Source organism: Anabrus simplex, chromosome 5 (genome assembly GCF_040414725.1).
Source record: "Anabrus simplex isolate iqAnaSimp1 chromosome 5, ASM4041472v1, whole genome shotgun sequence".
NCBI classification, from domain to species: Eukaryota; Metazoa; Arthropoda; class Insecta; order Orthoptera; family Tettigoniidae; genus Anabrus; species Anabrus simplex.
The window spans coordinates 7822368-7841774 of NC_090269.1; the positions used below are offsets into that span (position 1 = coordinate 7822368).

The 19407-nt window shown below is 40.3% G+C and overlaps 1 protein-coding gene across 1 annotated transcript in view; it reads right to left on the reverse strand.

Moving 5' to 3' along the window:
- The window catches only part of PMP34 (Peroxisomal Membrane Protein 34), a 110510-nt gene that overhangs the window by 21190 nt on the left and 69913 nt on the right, over positions 1-19407 (reverse strand). The window contains exon 6 of the mRNA XM_067147887.2: positions 9389-9514. Coding sequence (XP_067003988.2) covers positions 9389-9514 — 126 coding nt within the window. The remainder of the gene's footprint in view (positions 1-9388; positions 9515-19407) is intronic.

A 19407-nucleotide genomic window follows, 5' to 3' on the forward strand; every position in this document is an offset into this window, starting at 1 on the left:
GGCCGGATGTCCTTCCCGACGCCAACCCTATATAGAGGGATGTAATCAGTGTTTTGTGTTTATTTGGTGGTTGGTAATGTAGTATGTTGTCTGAATATGCTGGGACAAACACCCAGTCGCAAGCCAGAAGAATTATTCAGATGCGATTAAAATCCCCGAACCAGCCGGGAATCGAACCCGGAGCCGTCTGAACCGAAGGCCTCAACACTGATCATTCAGCCAATGAGTCGGACTCCGGAAGCTAATATTAATGCACATTATATATAAAATGCTCAATAAAAGAACTTTAGTTAAAACTCCTGGGGTGTCTGGACTCCTTGGACGACAACCCACCCCCGGCTACCTCTGTTACTCCCATCGCAACATAACTGCAGCATTTCATATATTCCGCGTAGAAGTGAAATGAATGCAAGAATAAACACTTTGAGTAAGGATGCAATATTCTGGTTTAGAACAAATACGGTAATGTTATAATAATAATGGTCATGTGATAAGCAATAAAGAAGTGACATTTTATACAAATAATGCGGCAAAGATACACACACAAACACACAAGCGCGCACTTGCGCGCGCGTCGAATACAGGTTTCTCGTCCTTCTTGTCCATGGCTAGATGATGTAGGCAAGAGAATGATGGCCCACCGTGACTCGTTATTTCGACATTATAAACAAACCCTAGACGACACAGACTTCGAATCTAACCGCATCTTAAGAAATCGCACAAAGCAGTTAATCAGAAATTTTAAAAAATGCATATATTTTCGGATTTTAGCTAACAACGTAAATTCTAATCGCGCATGGGACCAACTTAGAGCTCTGGGAATAGGAAAACATCAACAGAGACAGACAACTCCTGACATTCCACTTGACGAACTGAACGATTACTTTAGTAGAATAAATATTCAACCTACCCAAATTAACTGCACCGACTCACCGCCCTCCCCTCCAGCCAATCCGCCATTCGCATTTCACAGTGTCACAGAAAATCAGGTTAAAAGGCTTTGTACTCGATTAAATCAAAGACTACAGGTGTATACGATATTTCTATTACTTTTATACATAACATTACGGGTGCTATCTCGCCTATACTGACGCACATACTGAACTACTGTTTACTAAACGGAACTTTCCCTACTGTATGGAAAACAGCCAATATTATATCGGTACCTAAGAGTTTAGACCCACAATCACCCTCTGACTATCGTCCTATGTCCGTACTCCCTGCGCTTTCTAAAGACTTCGAACGTTTAGTATACGAGGAAGTTCTGGAATACCTAAATAAAAATGCTCTTTTGGACCCTTTGCAATCTGGATTTGAGAAGGGTCACAGTACCGCGACAGCACTTTTGAAGGTTACCGAAGTCATTAGAAACGCTATGGACAAACGACTGCTCACTATACGTATTCTTCTTGACTTCAGTAGCGCCTTTGACACTGTACTAATTCCGACTATGATACAGAAAATGGAACTGCTAAATTTCGACCTGGTTGCGCTTAAGGTTTTTAGTTCTTATTTGAGTAACCGTCAACAGCGTGTAACAGTAAACGATAAGGTCCCTAAATGGAAAATGAAACTTAGTGTTGCCCCACAGGGCAGTATTCTACGGCCCCTAAGTTTCTGTATTTATATCAATTACATACCATCTGTGACAGGAAATAACACACATGACCTCTGTGCTGACGATCTTTAAATAGGCTATATCGACACTGCAAGACAAGATATTATCAGGGACCTCCGACGACTCAGTGTATATGCACAACGAAGCTCTCTTATACTAAACTACAAAAAAACTCAGACAATTATAATTGGATCACGAAAATTACTGAGCTTCTCAAACAATGTCGCAATCCCGCCTATCCTACTGAATGGTAACATTATTCCCTACAGTAAAACGGTTAAAATCCCGGCGTAATGATGAATGTAACAGTTGATTGGTCTGATCAAACGAAAGAAATACGTAAAAAGATTTTTGGAGTACTTCACCCTCTTAAACGACAGAGGAATGTATTTCCATTTGAGCTACAGGCCAAAGTAATACAGACACTCATTCTCCCTATTCTTGATTATTGTGACGTTGTTTTTGTTGACATGACGAGAGAAGAAACACTTAAACTTCAACGAGCACTGAATTCCTGCCAGCGATTTATTTACAATATCGGGTACGATGATCATATCACCCCATACTATCAGGCTGTCTCATGGCTGATGTCTGATAAACGTCGGCAGCTACACACTTTAACGATGGTGATCAGAGTGGTAGCTGAAAGTCAGGCAATGTATATTTCTTCTAAATTCATCTTTTTATCATTATTTCACAACATTAATACACGTTCTAGATCCATTCTTTCTATTCCACTGCACCGCACAAATAAAATTATTAAATCATTTGTGGTGACTGTCGCCAGATTATGGAATTCCCTGCCAGTTCAGGTCAGAGAAACTAGCTTTTCTAAATCACGATTTAAGGTCACCTGCCGAGACTACCTGCTGAGGACAGCTGACTGAATGGTTGAAGTATGAATGTGTGCGTTCCTGAGGATTAGCCATGTTTAAGAGTTTTTAATATTAATTAGTTCTAATATTAATTTAGTAAGTAATTTATTTAAATTTATTTTAAATTCTAGTAATTTATGTAGTTTTAACTATTTTAAGAATCTCAGTATTTTATTTAAGATTTTGATTAGTATGTGGTTAAGTGTACAAGAGGGCCTGGAGCCCTAACTTCGCCACTGTACTGAAGGCACTAATAAATAAATAAATAAATAAATAAATAAATAAATAAATAAATAAATAAATAAATAATGTAAAACGTATGGGTATAGATATTTTGTTAGTTGGTAAAGGAAAATACACGTTACAACAAATGCTATGTAGGGTTTACCTTGTCCTGTTAGTTTCCAACGCGGTTAGGGCCACGCAGCTGTGAGCTTGCATCCGGGAGATAGTGGATTCGAACCCCACTGTCGGCAGCCCTGAAAATGTTTTCCCGTGGTTTCCCATTTTCACACCAAGCAAATGTTAGGGCCGTACCTTAATTAAGGCCACGGCCGCCTTCTTCCCACTCCTAGGCATTTCCTATCCCGACGTCGCCATAAGACCTATCTGTGTCGGTGTGACGTAAAGTAAATTGTTAATTACTTTTCCACGCAAGTCTGGGATACAGAATATAGTAGTATAAAGTTAGAGTTTCGTGACGCTAATATTCGTATCTATAATTTTTATTAACGTGCCAGAAATCAACGACACTGAGCTGTTGCCATTTCAACACCGTTTTAAGGGTTACCGATCCAATCCGGGATTTGAACCTGCGAACTCAGACTCAGAAGGACAGCGACTCAACCAACTGAGCCACATGAAAAGGAGGCGTTTGTGATTATTGTTATAAATAGATGCAGCTAGTATTTTTACAAAGGTTTTATGAGGAGCATTTATTAAGGCGTACGTTTTCTTACTGTCCTAAACGCACGAGGCCGGGCAGAAGAACTAGCTGGAAGCTAAGGAGCCTTACAGGGGTGTCGCTTCCTTCTCTGTTCACTTTTCCAAATCAAACTCCATGACGTAACAGCCCCGAAGCGCCATCGCCTACCAAGCGACGGCTGTTCAGCCCGGAGGCCTACAGATTACGAGGTGTTGTGTGGTCAGCACGACGAATCCTCTCCGCTGTTATTCCTGGCTTTCTAAACCGGAGCCGCCATCTCACCGTCAGATAGCTCCTCAATTATAAACACGTGGGCTAAGTGTACCTCGAACCAGCCCTCAGATCCAGGTAAAAGTCTCTGACCTGGCCGGGAATAGAACCCGGGGCCTCCGGTAAGAGGCAGGCACGCTACCCGTACACTGTGGGGCCGGCTGGTACTTTTAGGTCTCCTTATTTTCGAATTTGACTTAAGACATCCTGCATTCGATTCCCGGCACTGACAGAGTTAAGAAAGGCATGGGATGGGGAGGATACAGCCTTGTTTTTGGGTGCAGTAGAGTTTTCCTTGAGTCTCTCGTAATCGAAATATATACGGCCTGGAAGGTAGTCACCTTCACGGTGGTTCCTTTTTTTTTTAAGAAGACAAATTAAATGAAGATTCTACTTCCTCACAAACGAAGAACGATATCATCAATTTTACGAACAGTTTCAATAATGCAGCCGGTTTATGTTAAGGACCGGCTTTCTTTTCATATTCACCGGGCAAGTTGGCCGTGCAGTTAGGGGCGCACCGCTGTGTGCTTGCATCCGGGAGATAGTGGGTTCAAACACCTCTGTCGGCAGCCCTAAATATGGTTTTCTGTGGTTTCCCATTTTCACACCAGGCAAATGCTGGGGCTGTGCCTTAATTAAGGCCACGGCCGCTTCTTCCCACTTTCAGCCCTTTCCTTTCCCATCGTCGCCATTGAAGATCTACGGTGCGACGTAAAGCAAAATCTAAATAAAAATAAAACATCTTTTCACAACCCCTGCAAAGGAAAAGTTGTATCCACACTACTGGCCTGGACTTACACCCCACCCACTGAAATTAGTTTGTGGGTACGCCACTGCATCCACTCCATTTAAGGTACAAGATAAGTCCGAAGAATGGTTGGATACGCAAAATACACCACCATAAATGATGCGGTTCTGGCTCAAAAGTATAAAGAAAGGTAAGGAACGGGATCTAGTGTTTTAAGTAGAATTCGTATCAATAGAACGTGACTACCCATTTTAAAAATGTTCCATGTATCGACTGCGATTCAAGCCTGGGCCGTCCTGATGAGAAGATAGAAGCATTGGAACTGAGTTATCACGCCCGCCAATTACAAAGTATTTACCCGCACTTTTGATGGTGCCATTTGAGGTTCCAATCAGTCCCCGGGCATTTGACAAAATATATAGGCCTACCTATCGAACTTAGGCACGCATCCGCGATTGTCTTGGCACTGTAAGAATTAAAAAAAAAAACTTTTTCATAACTTACCGAGGATGCACATAGTGTTGGCTTTTCAGTGACATTCAAAAAATGTCACTTATATGGAACAAAATGAGGAACTAACGTGCAGATCACAATCCTGTCACAATCTTCCCAACGCTGCAACTCAAACACAGCACATCTCTCAACCACGGTGCAACCCGAGGATCCCTAGGACATTGTTGTTTCCTGGAACCGATCTGCAAAAGCTGACACGATGTTGTAAGCTTGCAGTTGTTTCTGGACGTGGCCCCTGTTATCTCGGTGGTCACGTTCCGGCCCCGTACTGAGTAATCCCTTGCTAATTGGCCCTTTCTTCATGTCTTGACATTTGTCAAAACACGGTTTCATTCCCAATACTGAGGCCTCTACAGGGAAATATCCTCGCGCATCACAATCCTAAGTGTCTTCCTTTCATTGAAGCAGTACAAATATGGAGAATTATGTATGTCCCTATTGAGTCCTACTAATAGATTCTTGTCGCTACGTTAATTTAACATTTCGGCGTACGTTTTTAAGTTGTACGTAAAACAACGGCTAATCCTCACTCTAGTTTCAGAAAATATTTTGGGGGGGGCCCGGCCCCCCTGGGCCCCCCCCCTGGCTACGCCAGTGCTCGTACGGTGCGTGTTAAGTACGTCGGGCTGTTCCAGCAACGCTAGCTTGACTGACCTTTCTTCTTCTAGTATTATACTGGTGTGGCTGAGGCAGTGATGGACACGGAGGGGGGGGGAAAGGGTGGGCGGATCATTGCGCGCAGGTGTTGTTGTTAGTGGGCTGTTAGGAGCAGGATGGGCGGGTCTAACATTTGACGAGGTGGTGGGAGCTTTAGAACAAAAAGTTCTAAAAGTCTGCGGGATTGTATTATGTTTCGAGTTCACAATACCTAATAGCGTGTCCATCACTGCCTCAGCCACACCAGTATAATACTAGAAGAAGAAAGGTCAGTCAAGCTAGCGTTGCTGGAACAGCCCGACGTACTTAACACGCACCGTACAAGTAAGTACCGCCATAGGCATTTTCGACGTACGGGAAGTCTCAAGCACAATACTATTTAATTAACTCTCTTTAACATTTTGTTTCAGGTAAAACTCAATCATTTCTTTGAACAAATGTTTCAACAGGGTTAATAACACCCACTTGACCGTTTTTTGGATCCAATTGATTACAACGTACTAACATAACTAAACAATGACATCAGCTAGCTTTGACACAACATTCTATCATTAGCAACGTCTCCACAAGAAGTCCCATCTTCTTTTCTACGACTTTCTGATAAATCAACCGTATATATTTTAATACATTTGATACGTGCACACTTCTATTTTAAATAACTGACATTGATTTTACTATAAACTTGAACTCGTGCTATGGGAATGGAGTAAACATCTCCTTGGATGATTGTGCTTTTACACTCAAGGTCGTCACAGTCCTGATGATGTTTAAGAGGAGGATCCATTTTGGTTTTGAACGCTCAAATATTCATGATTAACTACGTTATAATCTGAAAAAACTGTTAAGTCACAGTTTTTTTAAACATACTTTCTGTGCATAATCCCTATTTTAGATGTTATAGTACAACATTTTATGAGATCATTGTCCAACATTTTACTCTATAGTTTATAAGATTAGAAAGATCACATATCCATTAATTTTAAGATTGATATAGGCTTATGATGCCCGTAAAAAAAGGGTGAAACATGTACCTATGACTTTTATGTATTATGTATAAATTTTAACCACATGAAATAGTGGATTGTATTGTATTGAAAAGGTGGATCTATAAATATTATAATAATATTTGTGATATACGCCACCTTCAATACGGAACCAAAATGAGAATAGTTACTTGTAGAAAGGTTAGTCGTTCAGGCACAACCGGAACAAGTGGCTCCATCTAACATCAGACTGAAAGTACAATATACATTAATAATCCCATGGCAGAACAATGAAACATTAGTCTAAAAAGCATCCAAGTAACACTTCATAGAGGAACAGCTAACTACTGAATGACATTAGATAACGTACTTCAACATACACGAGTTTAATTCACAAAAATTGCTTAACTCCTTATAATAGTAACAACCTACTATGCTTCTTTCCTCATGAGATATTCCAAGCTTTGCAAGAATGACAACAAACATGGTTCCTATTTTCTTATTGCCGAACGAATGGTATAGGTGAACAAAAAGAACCTTGGACGAACATACTTTCTACAAACTACCAACCTAACAATTCATCCAACGATGAAGAGATCCATTGTTGCTTTGTACAGTTTGTAAACTGTTAGATAATTTTAAATGTATTCATGTAACAAATTTAGTTTTAATTGAAGTTGCACATTTTTATAATTTTTGTACATGTCACCTAGAGTAAGGACCCATTTTTAAATTTTTATTTGTGAAAAATAGGAAGAATCTTAGTATAAGGTCACATCTGTATATATTGGTTCCAAATGTTTAACTCTGACAAGACCTGGGTCTTGACCTTAAAACTGACAATAGCCTGAAGATGCCCCAAAACAGGGCAAGACATGTACCTATGTAGTGTATACAAATCACTTGGAATTTAATCCCCACAAATAGTGAAAGTATTGCATAGGTGGCAACAATAAATTTTATTCAAATAGAAACTTACAAGAAATACCACCCAGAGGGAGGACCGTCGCATGGTGCGCCAAACATTGCAGGATCCCGTAACTTCAGCACCTGCCATCCACGAACATGTACGGGAGACTTTACAACATCCTGATAGTTCCCGCATAGTGTCTTGACGATTCACATCTGCCGGACTGGGGTCCAACCGCCTTGTCCGTTGGTTGCCATTGACAACAGAACACCAACACCTGCGTTTGGAGTGGTGCCTTGCCCGGGAAGCACGGACCGAGGACGATTGGCGTCGCATCATGTTCAAGGAAGCTGCCAACTTTTGAAGTGGGTTATCAGTAATCCCCTCCCCCACCACACCTTCAGAAAATTTTCGAGTTAAATCCAAAGCACGCTTCTGCCTTCTCGATAATGACACCTAGTTTGTCCTTCGTAACAGCAATCTATTCTAAAGTATGTCATATTACACAATACAATTTGCGCATTTCCAGTTCGTTCTGTCTTTGTAGCTTGTTTCGTACCCAGCAGTGTAGGTTTCCTTTGAAGCATAAGCCATTTTGTGTTTAATGTCGGTCTGAATGGTCTGGCTTTTCATATCGGTGGGAGAGTTTCTGTCAGGTACACTTAATGCTGCAATTACAACATTATTTTGAACATTAAAGAAAAGCACAGTAAAGCTCCTTCATTCCAAAGAATTTCACAACGCTCACGGTTAGCAAAAGGAAGTAACGATCAAATGAGTATCGTTGCCTACTCTCAAGCACTGAAACGAGGAGGGTGGAGCAGTAATGCTCGAAGGGATTAGACATTTTTCCTACTTCCCTTTCTTACGTAGATTTTTAAACGATAATGCCTCTTTTCCGTAATATTTTCCCCTTTGAACGTAATGCCATAATAGTGAGGTGAAATCCATAATAGTTGGCACCTCTGTATTCAGTGACGAGTTTTGCTTCTCCACAACCTCCGATGACCATCGTGTGCAGGTTTAGCGGCGATGAAGGCAGAGGACAGATCCTGCCAATATGTAGGAAGATATACAGGCGTAGTCCCTAGCATCGTGGTGTGGGGAGCCATAGGATATGCATTCCGATCACCTCTAATAGTGCTTCGGCAGACTCTGATGGCACAGCGATACATCACAGACATTCTACCCCTTATGGCACAGCACCCTGGGACAGAGTTCCAACAAAATAATGCAGGTGTGTCTATGGACTGCCTAGAGCATGCTGAGGTCCTCCCGTGGCTAGGAAGATCCTCAGACCTCTCCATCATTGAAAACATGTGGGATGACAAGCCAATTCCACTCGGAACACCAATAATCATAGTGGCAGAAGTGAAATAGGCCCGTGCATCAACGTCCATTCCGGGGAATTTGTCCCAGTACCAACCTGCGGGATCTGGAGGGACAGCTGCAACAACTGCGGACGACGATCCAAAGGCTGTTCGACACCATTCCGAACCGCGTAAGGACATGTATTGCGGCCTGGGGTGGGGTGCATGCGGCACCCTACTGACGTGGCACCAACATTCCCCCTGTAACTGTCAACGGACTTGTCTCCTTCATCCCGTATTGTAATCAGTTCAGTAAAGGCACAGGGTCTTTCAGCATGTGTAGTTTCATTCATTTTCAACCACTCCTTCTGGGTGTTTAACTTTTTTTGTCAGGCAGTGTATTTATTTTGATTTTGAAATTTACGGTTTCAAATCAGATTGTTGCACTTCATATGGCCAAAAACACAAGAGAAAAGAGTTTGCATTTCTAAGCAGCTCACAACAACCTGCACTGTTCTTGAAGATGTACTTTTGGATTAATCAACTCTCACTTTGTGATAAGAGAAGTGTACTCACCTAGTAGTCCCGAGTACTGGGCCACATCTTGTGGACTTGTAGCACCGTTCTTTGGAGCGACCCCCTTCATCTTCAGCCGAGTGTTGACCACCCACAAAGGGTTTGTAGTCACCACATTCACAACACCTGGAGAGAAAACCTGTTAAACATATTGCAGATGATGGCTCAGTGGGTTCTAGTACAGAAATGTTTGGCATAGCAGGGAGGAGTGGAACTTTCCTGTTAGAAAACAGAGCTACAAAAATCCTGCAGATTTTCAAACTTTGGATCAATTACTCCCAAAACATTTTAAATAATGTGACTATTGTATTTACCTGAATGTAATGTGGTTTTGAAATCCGAAAGCAGTGAAATACTTTCTTAGTAAAAAACCCTTGCTTGCTGGTGGTTATAATGCACAAGTATGACATTGAAGTATGAAGTACGGTGCACAAGATAATGCAAAGAAGGATCAGAACAGCAGACTCAACCTTTAACAGATATTACAAACCTAGTAAGATAAAGGTTTGTTAACAAGTAAAGTATCGAACCGGCTTTATCAGAACTATCAATACATATCAATAGCATGATTGTGGTAACAATGTTACATGCCCCTAATTTTTTTTTTTCAATTTGCGTTACGTCGCACGGACATAGATAGGTCTTATGGCGATGATGGGATAGGAAAGGCCTAGAAGTGGGAAGGAAGCGACTATGGCCTTAAGGTATAGCCCTAGAATTTGCCTGGTGTGAAAATGGGAAACCATAGAAAACCATCTTCAGGGCTGTCGATAGTGGGGTTCGAACCTTTAACCACAATAATAATAATAATAATAATAATAATAATAATAATAATAATAATAATAATAATAATAATAATAATAATAATAACAACAACAACAACAATAATAACAACAACAACAACAACATACCTGCCAACTTTCAAACAGAGAAATCCGGAAGCTCTGCGTCATCAGAAGGAAATATTGACTGTCTACGAGAAAGGCTTCTTAACCAATGACTTTCTGAAATGTAGACATTATAACAGAAGTGGAAATGGCACTTTCATTCGTCACCAGATGGCTCCCCGGACGTGGCACAGCGCTAGTGTTCGAAGCGGAAGCTGACCGAACCATCAGAATCAGTCTAAGAGGGTCACATAACATGTGTACGTAACATATGACTAGGGACCTGAAAAATTAGCATCTATTTGTTTCAAAATTAGCATCTACTTTTTCCAAAATTAGCATCTATTTACAAAGTTAAAATAATCGCATGGTATTATTAATTTTAACGATTCCAAGTTTATGAAGTGCAATTATTGTCCTTGGTTCACACACAATACAAATTCATTGTTCAAACGAAAGCATTGTCAGTACTTGGGCATTGCTTTTTTTTTTTCAAGTTGTACCGCCTGTCTGTAACCACTGTGTTGGTTGAGACAACACGAGCTCGCTATCTACATTGTTCGTTGGGGTCCACAACAACTCAAGACAGTATTTAGCAAATATGCTGAACTCTGTCTGAACCGCAGTTAATGCAAGCATGACATCACATTTTTCACTTACTTTCATCCGGGTTTGAATTGCATGTTTCAGAGAACAGTAACCAGACCATATATCGTTTTGTGAGAGATCTGTTACTCCGAACAATTTCTCAAGCTCATCTAATTTTACAGTGTTATTCAAAATTATATATTTTGGATACAAAGCTTGAGAAATTGACACAAAATGCTTATGGTTGGGGTCTTTAGCTTTCAATGTGGCTAGCTTGCACTGTGAAGAATGAGCAGCTTTGACAAATGTCTCTACGTGCAGCCTGCTGTAGAGGAGTGAGCTTAATCAAAGCATCATTAGTTGCTGCAGAAAATTTCCCCGCACAAATGAAGGTAAAACTGGCGTCAAGGTTATGCAGCTTGGGGTAAAAGAGATGAGAGGTAAGACACAAATACCCTTCAAGTTCAGTAAAATGTAAAATCAGTAAAGTAAGCACTCAAATAGAAGACAGCCTCAAACCAGCTATTCCAATGGGTGCAGGAAAAAGCTTTGCTTCCTTTGAAGCACCATACTTTGACGTTAAGAATTTGTAAATAATTATATTTTCGCTTCCTTGTGTTCAAAAATGTAGTCTTTACCATCGCAACCACATGATTTAAATCTGTCATCACTGCGACACAACTATTGCCAATTAAGCTGATCTTATGTGCCCAGCACTGTGCATGCATTAAGTGATCCCCTATGACCACAATGTTTCATAACACCGGGTCATGTACGGGCAATGTCACTAACAAACACTTTAATAGCATCATATGGTACACTATAACTGCGCAGAGCTTCTAAAACAGCACGAGAGCAGTTTGTAGCATTTTCTGCATCAAGATAGTTCACAGAAACAATGTGCAGCTCTTTTTTCAATCCGGCTGGGACTTGGAATATGATAAAAACACAAGGGCCCATTCTATCTGTAGTTTCATCACAGAGTTTGTTGATGTTCTTCCCCACTAGATTCTCTGCTGTTCTTTACTGGTGTCATATGCAACTTCTAGAAAGGAAAAAAGACCTCAAATTATAACAAAATAATTTACTTAAGCGGACAGTTTACATGTTTCAGGACAATTTATTACGCCGGACCACATGTCATTCTTTCTTTTAAAACCATTCTTCAGACATAAGGAAATCCCTTTTGAATGTTGGTACTATTTAGAGTGCAAGGGGAGAGAGAGTACATCAGAATGCAGTTCTACCTAGTGGTGTATAGGCCTATTCCGAGAATTCTAATTGCCCAGAAATGCTGCCAGAGACTGTTGACTTACAAGTTACCTGGGGATTTTCCTCCCTTCTTGCATCATTCTATTCATAACTCGGATTGTCACTGATACGGTCGAGCTCAGGTAGTCAACTTGAGAAGCAAAAGACAGAACAGGCACTAATTAGTGAGACAGAAATACCGTAGTTGTCTGTTAAACATGAGTAACAAGTGATGATCGTGTTTAGATCTCGAAGCAAGAAGAAATGCGATTATAGAAACTGACAAGGGACTTTCAGTGAGAATTTGTATGTCACGCTGGACCGCGAGTACGGCGAGAACACTATGAAACCATTTAACAGACTTTATTCTGTTTTCGAGAATATTGCAGTTCAGAAAACATGTGCTAAATTTACACAGACGAAGCTTCACGATTACTTCACGATGCTGTAATGTTTGTAAATGATGTAAAATCACTTATAATAATTCTCTATTAAATACTAACACATAAATGACTTAGAATAATAAAAATATGTATGCTTATATTTAAGGTGGATGTTCTTTGCTGTTAAAATGTTCGATTATTTTTACAAACTTGTTTTAGCAGACACCTCTCGTAACGGACATTTTTCCTTGGAACCGACGGTGTCCGTAGAAGGGAGATTCGACTGTACCTAAACCGTAGCCGATCAATGAAATCAAAACTTACTCGGTAAATATACTTCACGTAGAGTTCTCACAAATGGCAGCTCATAGCAGGCAGTGTGCGGAGAGGTAGAATCCACGAACACTGGCGATGCCGACAGTTGGCGAAAAAGCGTGGCTTATAGCCTATAATCAATTCGAACGCACCAAAAATTGTCAATGCCGATGAAACTGCATTGTTTGTTTTATTTTTTAAAATGCCAAGGCCAAACGGACTTATGGTTTTTAAAGGAGAAAATTGCCAGCCGGGAAATGTACTCTGTTGCTATGCAGTGCACACGGAAGCGAGAGACTTCCTCCCCCGTCATAGGAAAGTTCGAAAAGCCACAATATTTTAAGGGCGTCGGGCACTTTCCATGCCAGTAAAGGCATCTAAAAATGCAAACAGTACAATAATCCAAAAATAAAGCATTTGCACAGGGGAGCCAGCATTATTTTTCCTCGACTTTGAATCGTGTTTTTCTTCCTTTCGTTGAGTGAGGTTATGTAAGCCATTGTTTATACAAGTGCATTATTTGAATAATGTAAAAGCACCTTGTTGGATACATTTCTGAAATATTTTTCATGGCCTTTGAAAAGTTTAAACTGAGGATCAAAGTGATTGCATGCTTTAATGGGTCTTAGAAGTGCCATGGCAGGAAATCGTACAAGTATAGTACTGTACTGTAAAATGTGGACCAAAGAGAATGATGTGGACAGAAGCGAGAGACTTTCTTCCCTCGTCGTAGGAAAGTTTGATAAGCCACGATGTTTTAAGGGCATCGGGTACTTTTCGTGTAAGCACAAGGCATCTAAAATGCACACAGTACAGTAATGCAATGAATAAAGCACTTGCACAGGGAAGCCAGTATAGATTTCTCCGTCTTTGAATCACGCTTTCTTTTTTTAAATTATTTCATTGTGTGAGGTTATGTTTGCCGGGGAGTTATCCAAGTGCATTATTTGAATATTTCACATGCACCTTGTTGGATACATCAATCAATACTGATCTGCATTTAGGGCAGTCGCCCAAGTGGCAGATTCCCTATCTGTTGCTTTCCTAGCCTTTTCCGAAATGATTTCAAAGAAATTGGAAATTTATTGAACATCTCCCTTGGTAAGTTATTCCAATCCCTAACTCCCCTTCCTATAAATGAATATTTGCCCCAGTTTGTCCTCTTGAATTCCAACTTTATCTTCATATTGTGATCTTTCCTACTTTTATAGACGCCATTCAAACCTATTCGTCTACATTTTGGAAATAGATTTTTTCCATGGCAACTGAGAGCTTAAAACTGTGAACCAAGGTTAATTGCATGCAGTATTGGGTCCTAGAATATATTGTGACGCCGCAAGGGTTGGCATTTCAGAAGTAAATTACGTGTTGGCAGTATAATTCGAAGTCCGATTTTTGCGTCCCAACGACTTTGAATTAACGAGCATTTACAGTATTTGCTTTGGGAATACTTCAGCTATGTGTTTCGAAAAGTTATCTCTGGAAATTATTCGTCGTTTACAACTATCTAATTGTGTAAGCACAGAAGATTGCTTTCTTTGAGACGTTCTATGTACTACTTTCATTATCGCGACGCTTATCCAGGTGTTTTTCAGATTTAACATGTTTCACAAAGCTATCTTTTCTTTCCCCAACCAAATGGGCAATTACAATACTTGCAAAACACTGTCGCTGAATCTGTGGCATATAAACCATCCTTTGCATTTTGCTGAACCCTTTCCTGCGCCCCGTAACCTAAACGATCGCTCGACTTTCTACTAGCTTCAATTTTGAACAACAGGAAAAGAACGCTGCGTCTCGCTCGTTATTTCCGCGACACTCGATTTACATTTCGATAATAATCGATACAGATCTTATTCCCCTTGTAAATATCGATTAAAGCCAGCAAGCAGCAATCAATCGGCTACTTTTCTCTATCGATTAGAACGGTCGAAAGATTTATGCATCATATTTTGAGTTTTTCTGACGATTTTGCTGAAATATGTTTTTTTCGCCAGTAAAATAGAACATTTTCGCAGAATTTGCCCCAAAACCGCATACTCATACAAATTTTGCATTTTGGGTCACAATTCGCATTTGGTCGCACTTCTATTTATGCGTAAAAATGATTTTATTTCACATTAGAATTACCGTAGGCTTGGATTCAGTACAAGATTAAAAAATTCGCATTTATCGCAAATGTGATTTTTTTTCAGGTCCCTACATATGACACTGACAGGTGAATGCCATTGACACAAGCCTGGAATGAAACATCTGGCGATGAGGAACGTACGGATTTGGAAAACACCCAGACAAAATAAGAATAGTGAAGGGACAGGGAAGGGAACTCCCTACATAAATCCTTAATGGGTGGCAACCAGGTATTACTTAATTGATAGCCGGTGTCCCTGTTGACATTGTTAGGATTTCCACGTATTTCCACAGCTTCCCGTATAATCCTGGACCTGTAGTGTCTAGTGTGGGCAAGAGCTCGAGCAACTTGGAACATGACATCATGATCCGACGATAGAGCGTGCTCAGCTATTGCCGATTTGTCTGGCTGGTTGAGACGAATATTACGTTCATGTTCCTTGATACGGGTACCAATGGACAGGCATGTCTGGCCTATGTATATCTTACCGCAAGTACAGGGAATTTTGTAAACCCCACGATGTAAAAGTGGGGACAATTTGTCCTTGGTTTTACTCAGACTGTGAGCAATTTTAGTGGCGGTGCCAAACATGGTTTTCATATTGTGTTTGCGGAGGACCTTGGCAATTCAATCTGTGGTGTTGTGAATGTAAGGCATGCAGGCAGTTTCCTTCACTTCTTCTTTCTGTGAGCTTTGCTTGGTCGATTCTCTGGGATGCAGCGCTCTATGAATCTGCAAATCTCTGTACCCATTACCATTGAACGTGTCCATCTCCGCCTGGATATTTGATAGCTCACAAATTAGTCTCACCCTCTGGGCAAGTGTCGTGACAATGCCTTGTTTTTGTGCTGGATGGTGGTGAGAATCTGCATGAAGATAGCGATTTGTGTGGGTAGGCTTACGATAGACAGTATGTCCTAAGGAGCCATCTGGTTTCTTACTAGAACATCCAAGAAAGGAAGGCATCCGTCCGACTCCATCTCCATAGTGAATTTAATTGAAGGGTGTTGTTGATTTAGGTGGTTTAGAAATAGATGAAGTTTCTCAGGACCTTCTGTGAGCTTCTCGCCCGTATCACTTGACCCCGCCCAGAATGAAAATCCTTAATCAACATTTCTTGACAAAATGCTGGCCGATAACACTATTGTACCCTTCCACTTCTGATTATGCCTCTCCCGTGTTTATCGTTGAAAAACCTGATTGGTCCTTTAGATTCACAGTTGACTACCGAAAAATTAATAGTAAGATTCCCTACGATGCTTACCCAATGCCTAAAGTTCAAACTGCTTTTCAGCATTTTACCAATGCACAATATTTTACCCTCTTAGATTTCAATTCTGCGTATAATCAGATACCCTTAGACGACAGCATCTCCAAGTATACTGCTTTTATTACATCCACGGGTCTGTATCAGTTTACAAAAGTACCTTTTGGATTGAGGGCCGGTTCTACCACCTACTGGTAAAGTAGCACGTAACTTGCCTCCTCGTAAAAGGATGTTTCCGTTCGACCACTCCCAGGTAGCGCTATCGGCAGCATAAATCGTAGTTACCAGGCGCATAATTTATCAGCCACTACGAGGGCCCGATGAGACTTTATCTGCCGGGCAAGTTTCAAGAGCTGAACACTATTAGCTGTATTTTGGTAACATACAACTTAAATTAGCTTAGTATACTGAAAAAAGCATGATACTGTAACAGTGATCGATATTGTATTGCAGGATTTTGAACATTAATGCTTCTCTTGCAATGATCACGTCAGCCTCTCGCATTGGTAGTGTAGGGAACACGTTTCGTACGTCAAGCTTTCGCAAAGGAACTCTAGCGTTGTATTAATCTGTATGCCTCTTTTCATACGTTCTTTTGTTAATAATATATTTCATTGAAATATTTGATCACAATATAATGTCCACTAGGAAAATGCTTTGTATGTGTGCTACTTATAGAGAGTGATATTATGATTAATATAGCATATAGGACTACGCCCAGGTAGCAGATTCCCTATAGTCGTTTACATAGTCTTCTTGTAAATGATTTTGAAGAAATTGGAAACTATTCCATTCCCGAATTCCTCTTTCTATGAATGGATATTTACCCCGATTAGTTCTTTAACAGTGCCTTCCAACTTTATCTTCATAAAGTTAAACATTAAAATGAAATGCATTATCAATAAATGGAATAAATCACAGAAGCCTGCAGATAGAATGCTCAAAGGCAATAAGTCCGTAAGGAAGATGTGTGTGTATATGCGTATGGAAGCGACAGGGAACAAAAATAAAGGTTTAAATGTAAATTAGAAAGATGATGAAAACCTGCGTATCTTCTATTACAGAGCGAGCGACTTGATTAATCTACTACGAGAATAATTTCCAAAAATGCTGCCTTACATGACAGGTTATAACTGGCATAAGAAAATGTAATATTGAGATTTTAATCCCAATTAGGTACCGATTTTGAAGCTCATGGATGAAAATCATAAAAGCTTGACATAAATCATTGTCCATAACTCTTAAGTCTCCCCTTATTAGGCTTTTTGGTGATAATCAGCAGATGCAAGCACAGGAAAATAAGACAATCGAAATGAGCTTTATATATCTGATGATAGATAGCACCACACTCGAAAGCGAGAAGTCACTGAAAATCAGTCTAGCCAACTCTGTATATCGGTGTCGAGCTCCGGGTAGCTACCCAGCGCTTGCGCGGAGGTGGTTGCACGCAAGGCCAAGTACCAGCTGATTTACACCCCCAGGTAGTTTACCTCCTGGGCAGCTGCCAGCCACTTTACCAGCAGATGGTAGAACCGGTCCTGAATCTTGGTTCACAAATCATGCAAAGATTTGTTGACAGTCTTTTTGCCGATATAAAATAACAGTATCTATTTCCGTACGTGGATGACCTTTTAATTTATAGTCCTGATTTTGATACTCATATTAAACAACTTCGTGAAGTACTTTCTCGTTTACGTTCTGTTAATCTTACCGTCAATTCTTCCAAAATTGTTTTAGCTCAGAGTTTTATTAAGATTTTGGGACATATTCTTTTGGGTAACGGCATTTCTGTTGACCCTGATTGTGTTTCTGCAGCATTTCTGTTGACCCTGATCGTGTTTCTGCAATTGATCGCATTACACCACCTAAAAATCTGAAACAGTTATGAACATTCTTAGGTATGGTTTGGCTTTTATAGTAAATGTATCCCCCACTATTCCCACATAACTAAGCCACTTAACTTAAACAGAAAACATATGAAATTTCACTGGGGAGAACAGCAGCAAACTGCTCAAATCAGCTTTAACCAGGCCCCTATTCTTCAAATACCTGATTTTGACTTACCTTTTGAAGTTTCTATCGCCTCTGACGTTGCTGTTGGAGGAGTCTTAAATCAAATCCGAGACGGTAAGCTCCTTCCTTAGCCACTTGCTTTCACCTACTGAACGTAGGTATTCTATTTATGAAAGGGAAGCATTAGCATTAATTCTTACTACTGAGCATTTTTCGGAATATCTCTATTATTGACAATTTCTTGTTCAAACTGATAATCAGGCCCTATCCTGGTTACTGAATAATGCCCCTAAAATAGGCAGAACCGGTCGATGGCTGCTCCGCATCTCTCGTTTTAAGTTCTCTATTAAATTTGTCTCTGGCTATCAAAACTCAGTTGCTGATGCTCTTTCTCGTCTCTTTGACCAACCCCTGTCTTTAACCTTGGATCAACTTCCCTCTTATGATTTAACACTATTTCCTCTCTCATTGATTTTCCATTATCTTCTGATTCCTGTTATCAACATCAATCTACTGATTCTCTTTCTACCGCTAACTATGATGGACCTTTTCGTATCCACAATGATTTACTGGTTTTTAAGCCAACTCCTAAATCTATCCCTAGAGTTGTCGTTCCTTCCCTTTTATGCTGTTCCAGTATTATCATGGGTCTCCTAATGGGGGGCACTTATTCTTGGCTGGCATCTCAATTCTTTTGGCCCAATATGCGCGGGGATATCTTTGACTGGGTCAAATCCTGTACATTCTGCCAGAAACACAAACCACCCAACATTATCTTTTGGTTCTCATTCTGCCACACCTTCTACTTATCCTGCGGAGAGGTATTACATTGATATTGTCGGCCCCATTACTAAGTCCTCCCAAGGCAATGCGTACATCCTTACCCTTCTTGATGGGTTTTCTTAAGTTTTTAATTTTGCGCCCATTGCATAAACTTTCTACTCAAACTATTATCCGGCTTTTGAATGACAAAATATTCCCTGTTATTGGTTTACTTAAGTACCTAGTTTCTGATAATGCTACTGTTTTTACTTCACAATCTTTTTATAACTTTCGCTTTGCCAAAGGCTTCTCCAGCCCTACTAATTTAATATAATATCATTTTACGTGATATCATTTGATATCAAGTTTATCCGCCATCGGCAATTATTTGTAATAACATATTTATTCAACGTCAATCATTT